We start from the raw sequence: 20422 nt of genomic DNA, 5'->3' as shown, positions 1-20422 counted from the left end.
ATCAAAAAAGTCATTCATCATGATCAAGTAGGCTTCATCCCAGGGATGCAAGGCTGGTTTAACATACACAAGTCCATAAACGTTATCCACCATATTAACAGAGGCAAAAATAAAGATCACATGATCCTCTCAATAGATGGCAGAAAAAGCATTTGATAAAATCCAGCATCCTTTTCTAATTAGAACACTGAAGAGTATAGGCATAGGTGGCACATTTCTAAAACTGATTGAAGCTATCTATGACAAACCCACAGCCAATATTTTACTGAATGGAGTAAAACTGAAAGCTTTTCCTCTTAGAACTGGAACCAGACAAGGTTGTCCTCTGTCACCTTTACTATTCAACATAGTGCTGGAAGTTCTAGCCAATACAATTAGGCAAGACAAGGTAATAAAGGGAATCCAAATGGGAGCAGAGGAGGTCAAACTCTCCCTCTTTGCTGACAACATGATCTTATACTTAGAGAACCCCAAAGACTCAACCACAAGACTCCTAGAAGTCATCAAAAAATACAGTAATGTTTCAGGATATAAAATCAATGTCCACAAGTCAGTAGCCTTTGTGTACACCAATAACAGTCAAGATGAGAAGCTAATTAAGGACACAACTCCCTTCACCATAGTTTCAAAGAAAATGAAATACCTAGGAATATACCAAACGAAGGAGGTGAAGGACCTCTATAAAGAAAACTATGAAATCCTCAGAAACGAAATAGCAGAGGATATTAACAAATGGAAGAACATACCATGCTCATGGATGGGAAGAATCAACATTGTTAAAATGTCTATACTTCCCAAAGCAATCTACCTATTCAATGCCATTCCTATCAAAGTACCTACATCGTACTTTCAAGATTTGGAAAAAATGATTCTGCATTTTGTATGGAACCAGAAAAAACCCCGTATAGCTAAGGCAGTTCTCTGTAACAAAAATAAAGCTGGGGGCATCAGCATACCAGATTTTAGTCTCTACTACAAAGCCATAGTGCTCAAGACAGCATGGTACTGGCACAAAAACAGAGACATAGACACTTGGAATCGAATTGAACACCAAGAAATGAAACTAACATCTTACAACCACCTAATCTTCAATAAACCAAACAAGAACTTACCTTGGGGGAAAGACTACCTATTCAATAAATGGTGTTGGGAGAACGGATGTCTACATGTAAAAGACTGAAACTGGACCCACACCTTTCCCCACTCACAAAAATTGATTCAAGATGGATAAAGGACTTAAATTTAAGGCATGAAAGAATAAAAATCCTCCAAGAAAGCATAGGAAAAACACTGGAAGATATTGGCCTGGGGGAAGACTTCATGAAGAAGACTGCCATGGCAATTGCAACAACATCAAAAATAAACAAATGGGACTTCATTAAACTGAAAAGCTTCTGTACAGCTAAGGAGACAATAACCAAAGCAAAGAGACAACCTACACAATGGGAAAGGATATTTGCATATTTTCAATCAGACAAAAGCTTGATAACTAGGATCTATAGAGAACTCAAATTAATCCACATGAAAAAAGCCAACAATCCCATATATCAGTGGGCAAGAGACATAAATAGAACTTTCTCTAAAGCTGACAGACGAATGGCTAACAAACACATGAAAAAATGTTCATCATCTCTATATATTAGAGAAATGCAAATCAAAACAACCCTGAGATATCATCTAACCCCAGTGAGAATGGCCCACATCACAAAATCTCAAACCTGCAGATGCTGGCGTGGATGTGGAGAGAAGGGAACACTTTTACACTGCTGGTGGGACTGCAAACTAGTACAACCTTTCTGGAAGGAAGTATGGAGAAACCTCAAAGCACTCAACCTAGACCTCCCATTCGATCCTGCAATCCCATTACTGGGCATCTACCCAGAAGGAAAAAAATCCTTTTATCATAAGGACACTTGTACTAGACTGTTTATTGCAGCTCAATTTACAATTGCCAAAATGTGGAAACAGCCTAAATGCCCACCAACCCAGGAATGGATTAACAAGCTGTGGTATATGTATACCATGGAATACTATTCAGCCATTAAAAAAAATGGAGACTTTACACCCTTCGTATTAACCTGGATGGAAGTGGAAGACATTATTCTTAGTAAAGCATCACAAGAATGGAGAAGCATGAATCCTATGTACTCAATCTTGATATGAGGACAATTAATGACAATTAAGGTTATGGGGGGGGAAGCAGAAAGAGGGATGGAGGGAGGGGGGTGGGGCCTTAGTGTGTGTCACACTTTATGGGGGCAAGACATGATTGCAAGAGGGACTTTACCTAACAATTGCAATCAGTGTAACTGGCTTATTGTACCCTCAATGACTCCCCAACAATAAAAAAAAAAAGTCAAAAAAATAAAAAAAATAAAAAAAGAAATTGGGTTGGGTGAGTTTTTTATGAGAAGGATCCCCTGGGCAATTGAAGCTGCTTCAAAAATACACTATTGGGACTTGATCAAACTAAAAAGTTTCTGCACAGCCAAGAACACAGTAAGTAAAGCAAGCAAACAGCCCTCAGAATGGCAGAAGATATTTGCAGGTTATGTCTCCGACAAAAGTTTAATAACCAGAATCCACAGAGAACTCAAACGCATTAGCAAGAAAAGAACAAGGGATCCCATTGCAGGCTGGGCAAGGGACTTGAAGAGAAAATTCTCTGAAGAAGACAGGCGCATGGCCTTCAGACATATGAAAAAATGCTCATCATCTTTAATCATCAGAGAAATGCAAATCAAAACTACTTTGAGATATCTAACTCCACTGAGACTAGCCTATATCACAAAATCCCAAGACCAGAGATGTTGGCGTAGATGTGGAGAAAAGGGAACACTTTTGCACTGCTGGTGGGAATGCAAATTAATACTTTCCTTTTGGAAAGAGATATGGAGAACACTTAGAGATCTAAAAATAGATCTGCCATTCAATCCTGTAATCCCCCTACTGGGCATATACCCAGAAGACCAAAAATCACACCATAACAAAGATATCTGTATCAGAATATTTATTGCAGCCCTATGCATAATTGCTAAGTCATGGAAAAAGCCCAAGTGTCCATCGATCCATGAATGGATCAATAAATTGTGGTATATGTACACCATGGAATATTATGCAGCCTTAAAGAAAGATGGAGACTTTACCTCTTTCATGTTTACATGGATGGAGCTGGAACATATTCTTCTTAGTAAAGTGTCTCAAGAATGGAAGAAAAAGTACCCAATGTACTCACCCTTATTATGAAACTAATGTAGGACTTCACATGAAAGCTATATCCCAGTTATAACCTAAGAATAGGGAGAAAGGGGAAAGGGAAGGGAGGGAGGGGGGAGGGAGGGGGAAGGAGGGGGATTAATGGGATTACACCTGCGGCGCATCTTACAAGGGTATATGTGAATCCTAGTAAATGTGGAATGTAAAGGTCTTAGCAAAATAACTAAGAAAATGCTACAAAAGCTATGTTAACTAATGTGATGAAAATGTGTCAAACGATCTATGAACCAAGTGTATGGTGCCCCACGATCATACTAATGTACACAGCTATGGTTTAATAAAAATAAAAAAAAAAGAGAAGAAAATGTCCCATAAAAGATAAATGTGAGTGACTTAAAAATACAATCCGAGATGGTCTCCTATAACTATAAATACTAACCCATCCTTCTACACAGGCTAACTTCCCATAATAATTCAATATTTACCTGACCTAAATCAGGGGTGGGCCCATTGGATGGCCTGGAGAGGCACTTGCAATTGATTTTAGTGGCTGGCAGTTGTAATCAAATAATGTCCAACTGTAGGTTGATTAGGTTAGAGCAAACGTCAGGGCTCTATAATTTGGGAAACTCTGCAAATCTGAGCTTCCAGATCATCTCTGGACCCCACTATCAGTGTCCGTGCAAAGTAAACCAGAGGAAATGTTTGATGAGCAAGTCAAGTGAATGACCCCTCCCCACCACCACCACATACAAACACTGGCAGTTTGATGAAGCCACTCTTTTGCTCATATTGTTTCTTCCTCCTCTGCCCCCATTCCTTCTTCAGCTAATTGCCACTCTTTTTTCCAGAATTGAGCTCTGACATCATCTCCTCCTGGAAGCCTTACCAGATTTTCCCTAGCTGGGATAACAGCTCTGAGTCCTCATAATACCGTTTGAAAATTAATATTTATCTTCCTTTGGTATCTGCTGAGGACCGTATCCCCCTCCCCCAAATTTATATGTTGAAGTTCTAACCTTCAATGTGACTACATTTGGAAATAGGGCCTTTCGAAGGTAATTATGTTTAAATCAAGTCATGGGGGGGGGCCTAATCCTATTGCATTAGTTTCCTTATTAGAAGAGACACCAGAGGGAACTCTCCCTCCCCAGTCCCTGCACACACCAAGAAACACCCATGTGAGGACACAGCAAGGAGACAACTGTCTGCAAGCCAGGAAGACAGCCTTCACCAGAACCCTGCCCCGCTGGCACCTTGATCATGAACTTCTAGCCTCCAGAACTGTGAGATAATAAATCTCTGTGGTTTAAGCCAACCTCATCTATGATATTTTTCTGGGGCAGTCCTAGCTGACTGAGACAGTGCCCCAAGGACTGAGCTCCCTGAGGACCAGGGCTGTGTCTCATTCGTTTTTCCAGTCTTCATTCATAATGCAGCCCTTGCACATAGCAAGTGTCTGACAAATTCTTGGTAAGGAAATGTATGAGTGGATGAAGATAAGAAGCTAAAAAGATCTTTTCACTTTTTCACAGAGGCTGAGGGCAAAGCCAATGAATGGGGTCCCCAAGGCTGATGTGAATTTTGCTCCACGATTGTTTTTCCAGGTCAGTGGATCATCCTAGGGCATCATCTTTCTTCTGGAATTCTGAAGTTGAGTGAATAGGTGCCCATCTTGCTCTTTAACCTTATGAAAGTATGTGTGTATCTTAATCCATTAACAGTACTGAAAGAACAGTCTCAAAGTAAGTTGAAGGTCCAGGAAGAATGAGTACAGGCTTGGTACAATCCTTTGCATTCCCAGGCAAGTTAACTTAGATTACATCATCAAGAACATGGCCCAGTTTAACAACAACATCAACACAGCAGGCACTAAAGAAAGTGCCAAGTGTTAGAAGACCAAGGCAGGCAGGAGGTGAGATGCCCACAGACCACATAGCAAAGTGAAAGTAGAAAACAGTCACCAGTTCTGCTTTGCATTAAAGCCCCTGCAACCACACAATATAGAGGAAACCAAGAAGGAACAATTTTAAGACCAGAATGGCAAGAGTCCACCCTTGAGTGTTCATGGAGTTTTCCACCCAAAACACAAAGGCAACCACTACTGAGACAGGGCAGGGTCATTCCCAGCTTTAGATACTCTGTGTGTTTGAGAAGCTCCTAAAGAACTACATCTACCTTCCCCGGGAGATGACAAGGGGCAAGAGCTCTGCACGCTCAATTCCATGTAAATGAAAACTGCAGTGAAGATTTTCAGCAAAGCCACTCTCAAGGGGATAGATAAATGCCCTGCTACCTCTGAAAGCCACAAGACTCTCCTCGATTAAATCAAAGCCTGAAGAACAGATTATACTTTAAGGAATGCCTCCCCCTGTCAGGCCCTGGCATTCCAGGAGCCGACACCTGGCAAAGGTCTAGGATAGTCACTAACCGAGAAGAGGCTGCAGGAAGGTGCCCTGGGCAGGCTAACAGGCTGCTTTCCTGAATGCCTCTGAGTCTGGAACACAGACAGGATTTCCGAGCATTCCTGCAAAGGACTAGGAATCCCAAGATCTACAGCCCACTTACACCGAAAAGCAATATCCCACATGCAAAGCTGGCACACAGTTTGCGGTGAGAGGAGGCATTCAGGAAATATAAGCACTTTATGGTTCTCTGGATCCAAATGCAAGTCCCAGCACATCTCCCTGTCCTACCTGAGCCAGTGGGGCTGACTCCCTGCATCCACACACTTCCAGCAACAGAAGTGGCCTGCTGGATAAGGGTGAGACTGAGCAAGGGACAAGTGGAACAACTCCTCCCACCCATAGACCTCTGAAGCCCCTGTAATGAATCACTTGCCTGCCTCCTTATGTTGAATTTCTTTTTCCTGAGGCTTCTGTGAGCACACAAAAGGGGCCAACTGGGCTTGGGCCAATAGCGATTGAGAAGTTCCTCTCAACAGCACAAGGACCTTCTCCATCTCCAGACACAACTATTCACTAAATGCACCAGCAGTAGGGACTGAGCACAGATTGGCACATCCCATTTTGCAGCAAAACAGCTCCTCCAGCTGCCCGACATCACCACACAAAATGAGCTTTCACAGGGGTCAGGACCCACACGTGGGAAGGCTTCTACATGCCATACAGAGCCTCCTCCCCCCCAGGCCTCCCCCCCCCACCCACTCCCCCACCAACTTTCCTACTTAGAGAGGCAAAAGGCAACAATGGCCCCAGGCACAGCAGAGAGGTGTCTCCCTCTAGACAGGCAATAATAGCCCTGTTCTGTATTTAGCAAATGCCTTCTGACACTGCCGCCTGTACACCCGCACATCCTGCTCTTGTGAAATGCAGAGGAACCAGCCTTATGGCCCCTGATTTACAGATGAAGAAACCAAAGCATGGTACGGTTAAGAGACTTGGTTCAGAGGTGACAGAGCTGGTCACAGGGGGTGGGGTGACAGACAGCTAACTCTCTGACAATCACATACTTTGAAGATTAACTGACAGCCCAGAAAGACTAAACCTTTGTGCAAAAGGACCCTGTATCCAGAGCACTACGCACATTAAAAAAAAACAGTTCCCCAGGAAGGACACAGGAAGGGGCAGCAGCAAGGGTGAAGTCCCCTGGCTACCATCACTGCACTCAGGCAACAGTTCCCTCTGCTCAAGGTCCCCAGAGTGGGCAACACCCAAAGCCACTTATGTCCACCTATTGACCCTGCCAACCTCTTGGTCTCCTTTGTTCTCTCAGTGAAGGGTAGAAAATATTCCAACTCTTCTGCAGCTCAGCCTCAGACATCTCTATGTGGAACCTCCACTCTCTGACCACAGGCTTCTGCACTCCTGGCCAGCTGTCTATCTAACTGGTATGGGCTTCCAGAATTCAGATTATTTAACACATTAAATGCCTACTGAGTTGTATTTAACTCATACTAGTTGTGAGCCTATGACCTCATGAAGCATATGTAATTCACACATCTCTTGACATATCTTGACCTAATAAAACACCACGGCCCCAAGGAAAAATTTTTTTTCTAGTGTGGCAGTCAATGTGTTAAACACTGTCCTAATAATGACAACATAAAAATAAGTCTCCTGCCCCCAAATCAGAGGGGCAATCAATAGCCAGAATCAAATGTAGTTAGCTTTTTAAAAAATTATTATTACTACCAATACTGATGATCAGCTCCATCCTCAGACCCTCTTCTTTGCTCATTGAACATTTGTTTCCTAGGAAAACTTAGCTCCTCCTATAGCACTAGCAACCCTCTCAAGTAGATGACAAACACTTCTTCATCTCCGGTCCCAATCTCTCTCCTGAGCACCAATCTGGGTTTTCAACTGTCTGATGGACAGATGGTGCCCAAATGGATATCCTGCAGGCAACATAAGCCTCCTCATCCAAAATGAACTCATTCGCTTTCCCTCTAAATGACCACTGCTGGGGCTCTGCTATCTGTTCTTCCTCTTCCTCCATGCCCCGTACAGCCAGAAGTCTGGCCTCAGTTAATTCTCTCTCTCTGCATCTTTCCTCTCCATCTGTTGCTCTCTAGTGAAGGCTCTTGTCATGTTCCTTCTGTGTCAATGCCATAGTTTCCTAACCAGCCCCTGCTAGAATCCAAATTCCCTGAGGGCAGGGCTTTGTTTTGTTACCTGATGTATCCTCCCCCTAGTCACTGACAGATGCACAATAAATACTCAAGGAGCAAAAGGTCTCTACTACTCTTCCCTCTTCCCCCATTGTTTAAAAAAAAAAAAAACAGTTCTTTTCTAAAACTAAGATCAGACCTCTCCATGTCCCTGAAGACACACTTTGTAGGCTCCCAGGTGCTACAGTGTAACATTCAAATTCCTGAATATTGTAGTTAGCCAGACTTGTGAGCCTAAACTGCCTTTCCAGCCTTTTATTGCTCCTCAATCTATTTGCCCTTTGCTAAGGTTGCCCTGTCTCCAGTACACATTCTTTCATTCTTTCTCATTAGGAGTGTCTGCTTTCCCTATCCTCTCTCCTGAAAAAAGAAAAAAATGTCACCTCCAACACCATCTTTACCTGGAGAATTATTTTATTGTTCATGACTTAGCTCAAATGTCATATTCTTTGCTAAGCCTTCCCTCAGTCTTCTCCCTCCCCCAAGTCTCCAAATAAATCTCCACTCTAGGACCCACCCTGCTGTGTCATGGCAGTTAGTTCTAAGGGACTCCAGGGGCCAAGAATCAACCGCTCCCTGTGAATGTTTATTCTACATGGCTGTCCTGGCCTGTGCCATTGGATATTATTATCTAATCATTATGCTATATCCCTTTAGGACAAAGCAAGCTTTTGGTACGGCTACCTCCAGCATAGGAAACATAGCCAGAATTCATGACCAGTTTGTTGGTTTTGATACTGATAGGTATTTCAAAGAGTTATGATAATTCCCCCTATTAATGTACTTGGTTCTCTCATCCATGGAAGATAGGTTGTCCAAGTATTACCACCTTTCACAGATAGTGAAACTGAGGCAGCAATTAAATTACTATCACTCAGCCAGCTGGTGACAGTAGCAAGGAAAACTAGACCTCTGTACCTTCCACAAGACTCTATACTTTCCGGATCTCTGTATGGAGAAATTAAGACATGTCCACCATGTCATTAGTAACAGTAAATGAGCACATCCATCCATAACACAATGATGCCAATAGAAGAAGGGTAGGAAAAAGCATGGTTTGCCACTTACAATCCTAGCCTTTCAAAGGTCACATGGCAATTCAGAACTGCGTTTTTAATCAGGTGAAGTACAAATTTCAAAAGATTATTTCTCCATTTTTAAAGTATAATTTAGACATAGAAGTAGCCCTTATCAGGCAGTGAGTATACGCTGCCATATACCTGAATTTACAGATGAGTCCCCTCCCAAAAAAGCTACTAATTTAAAATGCATCCTTGGATTAGATTCTAACATTGAGACACAGAGTTAGTTAAAAGAAGCAGTTTAAAAGGACAGTTGAGTGCCTTTCACAAGATTAACTCTCTAAACCTATTACATTTTTACAAAAGAAGATCCTGTTGTTTCTTACCTGCAAAAAATTAGAATCTTCTGTGTTTAAATGTGTAGGGAGATCCAAAGGAGGATTCTTCTACATACTGAGAATACGAATTCGAAAACTAGATAGAATGGTAACATTACGGGCACATAGATGTTAAAGAATCCACTCTAAGAATGCATTTTATTTCTTTCTTAAAAAGAAGCTCCCTTTCCCTGGCTCATCCAATTCAACCATACATATATATATATATATATATCTTTTATAAATGCAATCAGACCTGAGAAATAAGGATTTTTTTGTATTTTGTTACTCTGAGAGTGACCCCCCTGTTCATCTCTACTTCCATGCTGGTAATTCCAGGAGATAAAAGTCACCAGTACCAGTTTCAAACAGAAACATGAGATAACCAGGTCGAACTTTCATTTCCAAAGACCCTCACCCTTCCTCATCCTCTCCTTGAACAGTGCAGTGTATCAGGATAAAGATGAAATGATCACTGATCAGGTTTTGATTTCTGGAACCTGGGTGCGCACTCTGGGTGCACAGACAGGGTGACACCTGTCTGCCTGCAGGCCCTGACCTATGGGGCTGCGTTTGCCTCTGCTCAACAGAATAATACAGAGCACTCTTGCTCTACAGGGCTCCCAAGTTTATCATCCTTTCCAAATAATGTCAAGAATTATTTTTTTTGACTTCTCTGATGTTCCCAGTTTACCTTGTCTAAGATTAATAAAGCAATTACAATACTTTCAATTAAGAAGCTATTTTAAAATGCACTTTTAATTCCAGTTCATGAGCAACTCACTTAATTATTTCTATTTGTTTTTATTCTTGAATGGATAATTTCTTCTCTCTTAGGGTAGAGCAATCTTTTTCTTAGAGAAGAAGAAATATTGGGCCAAATTCTTTCCTAAAACATAGCATCTTAAACTCCTATGATCAAACATACCTTTCTGAGTAAGTGATCCTCAGATCTCATAAACTATCAAATTTTATTCTTACTTCAAATTTAACCTTTTGGGGAGAATGTTTTAACTCATATTAACAATCCTCAGTTTAAAAATAAAAACAGGGCAGCGCCTGTGGCTCAGTGAGTAGGGCGCTGGCCCCATATACCAAGGGTGGCGGGTTTGAACCCAGCCCCAGCCAAACTGCAACAAAAAAATAGCCAGCATTATGGCAGGTGCCTGTAGTCCCAGCTACTCGGGAGGCTGAAGCAAGAGAATCACTTAAGCCCAAGACCTGGAGGTTGCTGTGAGCTGTGACGCCACAGCACTCTACCAAGGGCAACAAAGTGAGACTCTATCTCTAAAAAAAATAAAAATTTAAAAAAAATAAACTTTTTACTATATACTAATGAGATTATCATCTACATCATACAACTGAGAAGATAGGTTTAAATTCTGGCCCCAAATGACAAAGGTGGATTTGACCAATAGGCCTGGCACCTAATCTCCTAATCTGGCTTTGTCTGACCATTCTTGGCACCCTGGGAGAGCAACCTTACTGAATATGTCTCTTTACACTTGGGGGGAAAAAAAGAGGAAAATAATCAAAATCACTTCATTATTTTACTGGATTGTTAGGAAAATTAAATATAGCTCTAGAAAAAAATCATTTTAACATGAAGACATTTGCACTAGATTGTTTACTGCAGCTCAATTTACAACTGCCAAGATGTGGAAACAACCTAGTGTCCATCAACCCAGGAATGGATTAACAAATTGTAGTGTATGTATGCTATGGAATATTAATCAGCCACAAAAAAGATGATAACTTTATATCTTTTGTATTAATCTGGATAAAGCTGAAACACATTCTTCTTAGTAAAGTATCACAAGAATGGAAAAGCAAATATCCAATGTACTCAATACTAATATGAATTAGATGATCTAATTCACACCTACATAGGAGTAAAACTCAATTCTATTCAAGTTGGGGCGGGAGGGAATGAGGACAGGGAATTGGTGTGCTCCCACTTAATAGGCACAATGTAGAGGTGTGTGGCACACCTTTTGGGTGCAAGATACAACTACAAGATGGACTCAGTATCTAACAAATTCAAATATTGTGACCTGGCTATTTGTACCCTCTCATTAACCTGAAATTAAAAAAAAAATCAAAATAAAGGTAGTGGTACACATAAAAACACCTTGCAAACATAACACTCTAAGAGCTAAAGGTATCATTAGTGCCTGTCCTAATTTCACAGAAAAGAGCCATGCTAACTAAGGCAGCACACTGCAAGCAACAGGAAGCTCAGAGAATCATCAGAAGGAACGGAGATGGTAGTGACAGTCACTAGCGTAGGGTCCCACAGACCCCAGCCCCTCAGAACAGGTAAGAGTCAGGCATGACCCATTTTGACAACCTTCCTCAAACGGCTACAAAGGTTAGGGACATGGGTTTCTGGTCCCTTACCTTTCTCTATTCAGAGCTTAAGGTTCAGGTACTCTGACCTTCACTGTGTCCTGGGTTGTGGAATTTCACTGTTGTTCATTTGTTCATATGGTTTCTGCTTTTTGGTCACAACAAGGCAAGGAGTACAAAAGTTCTCAAACATTTGATAACTGTAGTTTAACGAAAAAACTTTGAGTCAATTATAATAAAAAGAAAAAAATATGATTAAGGATTAGGATTTCTATGCTTTGGCATGCTAAAAAAAGATTGTAATTCAAACAATAATCTAGGTCACCATGCCACACCTACCAGCCAGGTCACCCTGGACAAGCTGCCTAAGTTTTCATGCTTTAGTTTCTACTTTTATAAAATAAGGTTAAATAATAGTATCTATTTTATAGAGTTGTTGTGAGGAATTAAATAAGTTAATATATGTAATGTGTGGTGACCCATGTTACCACATGATAGGTACTCTTCAGTTAGTACTAATAACAACTTGGAAACTTTTATCGCTCACTCAGATGTTGGCCAATTTAAAATTTTGTCCCATCTTTTCCCAACCTTAGCAATAGTTGAACAGTTGTTCTTGAGAATGGACCAATAAATCAATAAAATGCTTCATTTGATGCATGAGAATACATATCTTATGTATTAGCCTCAGATATTGCAGTTGATTTTGGTAAAATGTGACCATGTTTGTACATAAATTAGAAAGCCTGTTCTTTTACCTCCATTTTCCCCCAATTCAGAGGCAATGATCCCAATGATCTATTTAGATATATTGTTGGAAATGTGTGGGTATTTCAATTATCAAACTCCAAATGAGCTTTCAAAATAAGGCGAGGATGAAGAAAAGCAGTCTGCAAAGTCACTAACACGAAATTTTAAATCAAATGAAAAATGTATGTAAAAAAAACAATTGTATGCAAGCCTTTTGTATTTAAACTTTTGAGAAGAAATGACCGTTACTTGTACATTTTCTCAGGAGTAAGGACCGTGTCTCGTTGTATGTGTAACCCAGGACTTTTGACAGACACCAGCTAACATAGTGGCTTCTACTTACAATCCCAGTTACTCTGGAGGCTGAGGCAGGGGATCACTTGAGCCCAGGAATCTAAGCTGCAGTGAGCTATGATTGTGCTGCCATACTCTAAGCCTGGGCAACAGAGCAAGACCCCATCTAAGAAATAAAGAAGAGAGAGAGGGAGAGGGAGAGAGAGGTGGAGGAGAGAGATGGATGGGGAAAGAATCTTTACCCAGGTTTTAGAACCCATCAAATTCCTATAATCACAAAATCAAAGAATGTTACTAATATGAAAGAAACTGAGTGAAGAAGTTACAAAATTTGCCCAAAGCCACGTAGCTATTTAAGGGCAGAGAATGAACTATAACTCTGTCAATCCTAAAAAGAATGCATAGCCCATATCTTAAGCAGAGCTTCCCATCTAAGGGCTAGTCTTCTTGGTCTTTTGCAAGCTTTGGAAATATGCCTCTGACATCAGGAACAGAATAATTTAGGTACTTTTTTTCACATTTCTAATCAATGTTTACTGGATAGAGATCTTTACCTAAACTCCTTTGCTATACTCAGAAATTAAAGAATCACCGATTCTCTGACTTGCCTCTTCACGCCTCTGAAATGAGAGATTTGTTACTTGTTATATGAAATCCTTCTTCTGCCTCCAAAGCCTGTAGATTTTACCCACTGGATAAATCAAAACAGTTTTTGTGCTGCTTATATGAAGTTAACCTATTGTTGAAGAAACACTTGGAGTTTGAGGAGTTGAAACTTTGTGAACAGACGAAGTGCAATTTGAAATCATGGATTTTAGATGTGGCACTGCATGAAAAGCTTTCACTCTACCACACAAGAAAAATTTTCTCAGTAAAACCAAGAGGCTCACATCTACAAATCAGCAAGTCAGTCAGAAAGCATCTGTTCCTACTTGCTGGCACGCAGCCCAATGCTCTGGCCTCATGACCTAAAGGAGACCTCACAGAGTTTAATTCAGCCACACTAGGACCATAACTCAGATGTGCAGAGAGGGCAGCCAGGAGGGAGGTTTGTTCCATGTCAGAGACTTGGAAACAGGGAAAGGAATATGCGCCCAGCCCAGGTGACATTCCCTCTGTTCCTGCTCTAAAGTCTTCAGTACTCATTACCTCTCAGTTTTAGACACTTGGGATCCTCACGGGGCTTCCAGGGCTCTTAGAATAAGGTTGAAACCTACTTATCTTTCTACCCTCCTGGTTCCTTGCAGGTGTGCTATGTTCTAGATTAAAGAGACTATTTTCTGCTCCCCAAACAATCCAATCATGTAACCACGTCCACACCTTTGCACAGGTGTCTCTCCCCGTGAGATGAACCAACACTCTTATCCCATCCTAAGTGCTACCTCTTCTAGAGCCTGTCCTGATTTTTCCTCCCATCTTCCAGACTCCCTCTAATTGGATGTGGCCTCAACTGCCATGAAACTTCTGCACTTATAAATCACCCATGGTAATTATTTTCTAACTAGTGTGGTAATATTTGGGGAATCTTTCTTTCTAATCTCAGCTGACTTTAACTGAGCCTCTACTGTGAGACAGATGTTATGCTGGGTGCCCAGGACACAAAAATGAATAAAGTCAAGGTTCTTTCCCTCAGTGGGCTTACATTCCAGTAGACAACACTATGATAGAGGCTTAGGGCAAGGGGAGCCCAGTTAAGGAAAGAACTTACTGACCAGGGAGATACAAAGAAGATGATGGTGTTTAGGTGAAGTCTTCAAGGGAAATTTATTCACTGGGCAAAAAATGGAGAGTAGGGGAGGGTTCTTCTTGGTAAAAGAACATTATATGCAACAGTGCTTGGCTCAGGTTAAAGGACAGATACTCGATATCTATTGAATGAATAAAGAAAAGCCCCCCTGAAATTAGGGCATTTGCTCAGTCCTCTCCTCCCTACTACTACCTACATTTACTGAGTGCCCATACAATTTCCATCCTTCACACCAACCCTGTAAGTTAGGGGTCATCCTCATTTTATAGATAAGGGAACTGAGGACTTCAAAGCTATCAGCCTGAGTTACTTATAATACACGGATGTGCAAAGGAGTTCACGTTCAAGAAGCGACGTGTTGAGCACACTTGGCTCTCTTCCTCTAAGCCTGGATGGGCCACTCCTGGGCAACCCTTAACCCAGCAGGGCCTCTGCTAAGTTACACTGGGGTGAAAAAGAGAGAAGCTGCTGAAGCCATCCTCCCCACAGATTCTGTGAACATCAGGGTCCCACATCTCCTTACAAACCTGGCATTATAGTATTTGGTCTTAGTGGTCCCAAATAAGGGCCCTTTTTCTTAATTTACAAAAGACGAGCTGGGAGAGCCACCTACACATCACCTCAGGCCATGTCAGGCACACGGAATCTCTCCTAGGGCTCAAAAAATTGAATTGAACCCCGGCGTTCCAGGACAAAGCATTTCATTTTTGACAGTTGTTTTTCCTCCTTTTCTTGTTGGATCATTTCCTCAACTTCTCCCTTTCTAGTTCAGGCTTTTTCTATAATACTTGTATTGGGCACATTTTTTTGTTTTGTTTTGTTTTTCCTTCAAGCTGAGACTATTATATCTTACTATCGTGGTGTTCCTTTTCCATCAAAAGGAACCAAACAGGAAAACCCACATTTCAGAACATTGTCTATTAAATATGCACCTTTCTGGAGGATAAAAAAAGCACTCCTTAAGGGCTGATTTTCAGCTTTGTATATCACCTAAAGATTAGATATGGGGTGAGACTTCTGCTCCTCACATTTGCATTTGGTAATTGAGAGTGATGGCAGAAAGTATGGAGTCAGAAGAAACTTGTTTGAAGAAATGCCTTCATCTGAAGCATTGCCAATCAGAGTGTGGTCCTTGCATCAGCAGCAACTGCTTCATCTGGGAGCTTATTAGAAATGCAGACTACCAGGCCTCACCCCAGACAAACTGAAGGAGTTAAAATCTGCCTTTTAACAAGATCCCAGGTGATTCGTACACACATTAAAGTGTCAGAAGCACAGGTCAGTCTAGCTTTTACTGCCATATTGGAGCCTCCATGTGAGTTTCTTTCCTAGGAAAGAAAATCTCCAGATAGTAACTCCACAGGCTATCTCCCACCACCCTGCTCCATCCAAACTGTTCATTCACAGGAAAATTCTGAAATGATACTCTTCCAGAAATCACACTCTCAACCTGAAGGAATTCAAGGTGAAACAAAGCTGATGACTAGGAGCTAAAAAGAAAGAGCTCCAAACCTGAGAGGTAATGAGCAACCTTTTCTCCCACCCTCTTCTAGAAGGCTGTGGATATTTTTGCTTAGTGTGTTCCCTCTAGAAAAGGAGAGAACAAAGACAGTCTATAGGAACCTCACAGGTGATGAACAAGAGAACCAGTGGGCCAAGCTGTGCGCTAAGCTCTGAGACCCTGGGGAAGCATCCTCTGTAGACATGAACCGGGAGAACCAAAATCACAGCCTTCAAATACCAGCTGTGCTCACACCTCATAGTCCAATAACAATGGTGAAAACAAATGTAAATGAACCTCAGTTAACTAATCTCTCATCTATGTGGGAGAAATGAACTAAGAGGATGGAAGGAAGGAACACTAGAACTGGGATGGCAAGATGAGGAGAGGAAATGACCCAGATCTGCTCAACAATGTCCTGCCACTCTGTGCCCACTTGTCTGGGAAGCAGAGCTAGTGTCCAGGGACAGACAGGGCCCTAGCAGGCCACATAGGTGCTGGCTTGGCCTCACATACAACCTTGTCCTCTATGAAGGGAAGCCTGCCTCAGAGACATTGCTATAAAAAATCAGAGGACCCATGCTTCTCCATTTTTGTGATGCTTTACTAAGAATAATGTCTTCCACTTCCATCCAGGTTAATACGAAGGATGTAAAGTCTCCATTTTTTTTAATGGCTGAATAGTATTCCATGGTATACATATACCACAGCTTGTTAATCCATTCTTGGTTTGGTGGGCATTTAGGCTGTTTCCACATTTTGGCAATGGTAAATTGAGCTGCAATAAACAGTCTAGTACAAGTGTCCTTATGATAAAAGGATTTCTTTCCTTCTGGGTAGATGCCCAGTAATGGGATTGCAGGATCAAATGGGAGGTCTAGGTTGAGTGCTTTGAGGTTTCTCCATACTTCCTTCCAGAAAGGTTGTACTAGTTTGCAATCCCACCAGCAGTGTAAAAGTGTTCCCTTCTCTCCACATCCACGCCAGCATCTGCAGTTTTGAGATTTTGTGATGTGGGCCATTCTCACTGGGGTTAGATGATATCTCAGGGTTGTTTTGATTTGCATTTCTCTAATATATAGAGATGATGAACATTTTTTCATGTGTTTGTTAGCCATTCGTCTGTCGTCTTTAGAGAAAGTTCTATTCATGTCTCTTGCCCATTGATATAAGGGACTGTTGGCTTTTTTCATGTGGATTAATTTGAGTTCTCTATAGATCCTGGTTATCAAGCTTTTGTCTGATTGAAAATATGCAAATATCCTTTCCCATTGTGTAGGTTGTCTCTTTGCTTTGGTTATTGTCTCCTTAGCTGTACAGAAGCTTTTCAGTTTAATGAAGTCCCATTTGTTTATTTTTGTTGTTGTTGCAATTGCCATGGCAGTCTTCTTCATGAAGTCTTCCCCCAGGCCAATATCTTCCAGTGTTTTTCCTATGCTTTCTTTGAGGATTTTTATTGTTTCGTGCCTTATGTACTCAATCTTGATATGAGGACAATTAATGACAATTAAGGTTATGGGTGGGGGAAGCAGAAAGAGGGATGGAGGGAGGAGGGTGGGGCCTTAGTGTGTGTCACACTTTATGGGGGCAAGACATGATTGCAAGAGGGACTTTACCTAACAATTGCAATCAGTGTAACTGGCTTATTGTACCCTCAATGAATCCCCAACAATAAAAAAAATAAAATAAAAAAAAAAGATTATTAGCAAGATAAAAAAAAATCAGAGGACCCAAAAAGTTATCCTTTGTTAAAAAAAAAGAAAAATTAACCAAGTCCCCGCCCAAAGCAAGTGTTTTCTCAGGAATTCTGACAGATGTGCACATCACAACAAACACCTCATACCCTGAGCATCTTTCAGGTGTCTAAGTAGAATGCCTGAGTTATCTGTTACTCTGTGTTAAAACCCAACTGGATATTCATCTCCCCCACTTTTGCTAATCTTTCACTCACTTTTTTTTCCATTTTCACCTTCAAATTCTCTGAAACAGCAGTATTTTAAAACACTAAAATGATTTCTTTACACCAATCAATACTTGTTTCTCAACCAATTATAATTTATTTATATATTAACAATATTTCAGATCCTTTTATCATGAACAAGCTCTTAAGAAAATTTGCAAGGGACAGGAATGATGGACAGCAAGGAGCGGTGAAGGCAGAAAAACTTAAGCTCTGAAATTCACACAGGAACTCCATCTGTCTTCCTCCACAACAACCAAAAGATAGCCCCTCCCCCAGAACCAAATATGTTATAGATAAGCCGCCTACAGAGACTGAGGCTATCAATTTTATTTCATCTAACTTCCACTTCATAGAAGAGTAACTGACTTGGTAAGTAAAGAAATCTTCCGGAAACATACCTGAAGGGAAACCTCTGCACCCCCTCCCTGCCCCCAACGCGCTCAGACATGCTTGCACACACCACCTCTCAAGGGAAGAGAAAGTTAACTTTTAAATAAACGCGCCCTTCAGCCAGTCTGGCCATGTTCTCAGATCCTTCACATTCTCCAGGGTGGTTCTTGCAATTCTTGCCTAAATCCAGAACTAAACCTGACCTCTGCCTGCTGAGGGCATGGACAAGAGTCAGAGGTCCACAGATACACCACTTTTTCTCCTTTTCTCATTTTCTTGCCCAAAGTGAGAATAATGGGCCAGGCTTTATTGTCTTTCCATCAGAGAAGCCAGGGCGCCTTGTAGAAAGCTCCAGACAGAATGTGGGTATGTGAATCTGTGCGGGCTCCACAGAGGAATCTTCTGGGAACTCCAGGGGGGTTGAAGCAAGAGGGGGGGGTCTTAGGCTGGGACACAGCGAACCAAGGGTTCTCAAGAATCCCTAAAGTATGGGCGCATGGGGGAAGGGTGCAAGGCTGTCCTGCCAGCCAGAATCCCCCTCCCAGCCGCGCTGTCCCGGGGTCCTCCCGTCACAGCGGGGTCACTCACCGCCTGTGAGCTGTGCAGGGCCAAAGCACAGCGCCAGCTGAAACCACAGGATCACGGCCAAGAGTCTCTGGGGGGACTGAGGCTGCTGCTGCTGCTGCTGCTGCTGCTGCTCTAGAAATCCATCTCCATTGCTCGGGTTCATTCCATGATACATCTTTCATCCACAGAGGGCATCCAGCTTGCAAGAGTCTGCAACCAGGAGCGGAACACGACAATACCCCAGGCTGCCCCGGCTCTGGGGCCACGCCGCCCCTCCTCCGCCCTGGGACCTGGCACCTCGGCTCCATCCGGTTGCTCCCCCGCGCGGCCCCTGCCCCCTTTCCCACGGCGAGATCGCCCGCCTCCCCCGCGCGGGGCACACCGAGTAACAGCCGCCGTGGGGTGCCGCGCGTGCGGGAGGGATGGAGGAGGGGGTGGAAGGCAGGGGTTAGCGCACATTGGCTCTGCGCCGGTCCCTGGGATTCAGCAGTGGTGCCCATGTCAGGAAAGTCCGAAGCCTTTCTGTGTCTGGGGGCTGAGAAAACACTTTTCCCTGGGCCTATACATTTCACTCTTAGGAATCTCATTATGTGGCACCGTCTCTCCCAGCTACTTCTCTGGTTTTCCCGGTTATTGGGATGGATCCTATTGCTCCAGTCCCCAATGAGATTTCTCTGCGCTGTCAAAAAATTCCTCCCTTGGGCAGCAGCACCAAGCACCAACTCCTCCTCCCCGGCCTGCGCGCGCCTCCCCGGGATGGAGAGCCCCTTCCCGGGCTGTCGGTCTTACCTGTGGGGCTCATGCATGCAGCTTCCTTCCCTCCTCCGCCTCCTCCCCCCGCCAGTCTAACCTGCATCTGTGCGCGACCTCTGCTGCCGCCGCTGCGCGAGCAAGCGGAACGGAAGCCTCGGCGGCGGCGCCCGGCTCCAGCTCCCCCCGCCTGCGCGCTAGTTCCCCAGGCTCCCCGGAGCGGGCGGGAGCCGGGGGGAGGACGCGAGTCAGGCCGCGCGCCCCCGAGGAGGCGCCCGCGCGCCCGCTACCTGCGCAGGCGAGTGCGCGGAGGCTGCGCGAAAAGCGGGGCGGGGACGGGGCGAGGGGCACGCGGCCGAGAGCGCGCGCGCGGGGACGCGCCTCCGGCAACCGAGTCGGCGCCGCGGAGAGGCAGGGGGACCGGGGAGGGCGGGGTGGGGAAAGGGACCCGCCGCCGCCGCGACCAATGGGAAGCCCGCGCGCCTGCACCTGTCGGGGCTCCGGGTGCCCGGCGGCTCTCTCGCTAGCGCGCCGCCCTGTCGCCCCTTCCCAGGCGCTGGACGGCGGTTCCCTGCCCCCGCCCGCGCCAGTCCCGGTGCCCGACGCGGTCTCCGCGCGGCCTTTGGTGCTCTCAGCGCTTGGCGCGTCGCGGAAGAGCGCCCCGGCTCAGACTCCTGCCGCGCGGCGGCTCCACCCCTGGACCCTCGGCGCCTACAGGGTCCACTTGACCACCGGTGCTCCTCCTGCCAGTTTCTAAAGTCCCTTTAATTGTCCACGTTACACCCTTCCCCAACCTCCACCACAGCTCTGCGAGTCCCCCTGGAACCCAAGGGCGACATGAGGCGGCTGAGAGACAATCTCCC

The 20422-nt window shown here is 43.7% G+C and overlaps 1 protein-coding gene across 3 annotated transcripts in view; it reads right to left on the bottom strand.

Annotated features, from left to right (window-relative positions):
* The window catches only part of SUSD4 (sushi domain containing 4), a 199141-nt gene extending 179335 nt beyond the window's left edge, over positions 1-19806 (bottom strand). For all 3 annotated transcript variants that reach the window (XM_053607512.1, XM_053607511.1, XM_053607513.1), the window contains exons 1-2: positions 19599-19806; positions 18831-19019 (exon numbers count right to left, since the gene is read on the bottom strand). In XM_053607512.1, coding sequence (XP_053463487.1) covers positions 18831-18984 — 154 coding nt within the window. In that variant the 5' untranslated portion in view covers positions 18985-19019; positions 19599-19806. The remainder of the gene's footprint in view (positions 1-18830; positions 19020-19598) is intronic.
* Between the last annotated feature and the right edge of the window lie 616 nt (positions 19807-20422).

This window comes from Nycticebus coucang, chromosome 10 (genome assembly GCF_027406575.1).
Source record: "Nycticebus coucang isolate mNycCou1 chromosome 10, mNycCou1.pri, whole genome shotgun sequence".
NCBI classification, from domain to species: Eukaryota; Metazoa; Chordata; class Mammalia; order Primates; family Lorisidae; genus Nycticebus; species Nycticebus coucang.
This window is presented reverse-complemented; position numbering and strand designations above follow the sequence as displayed.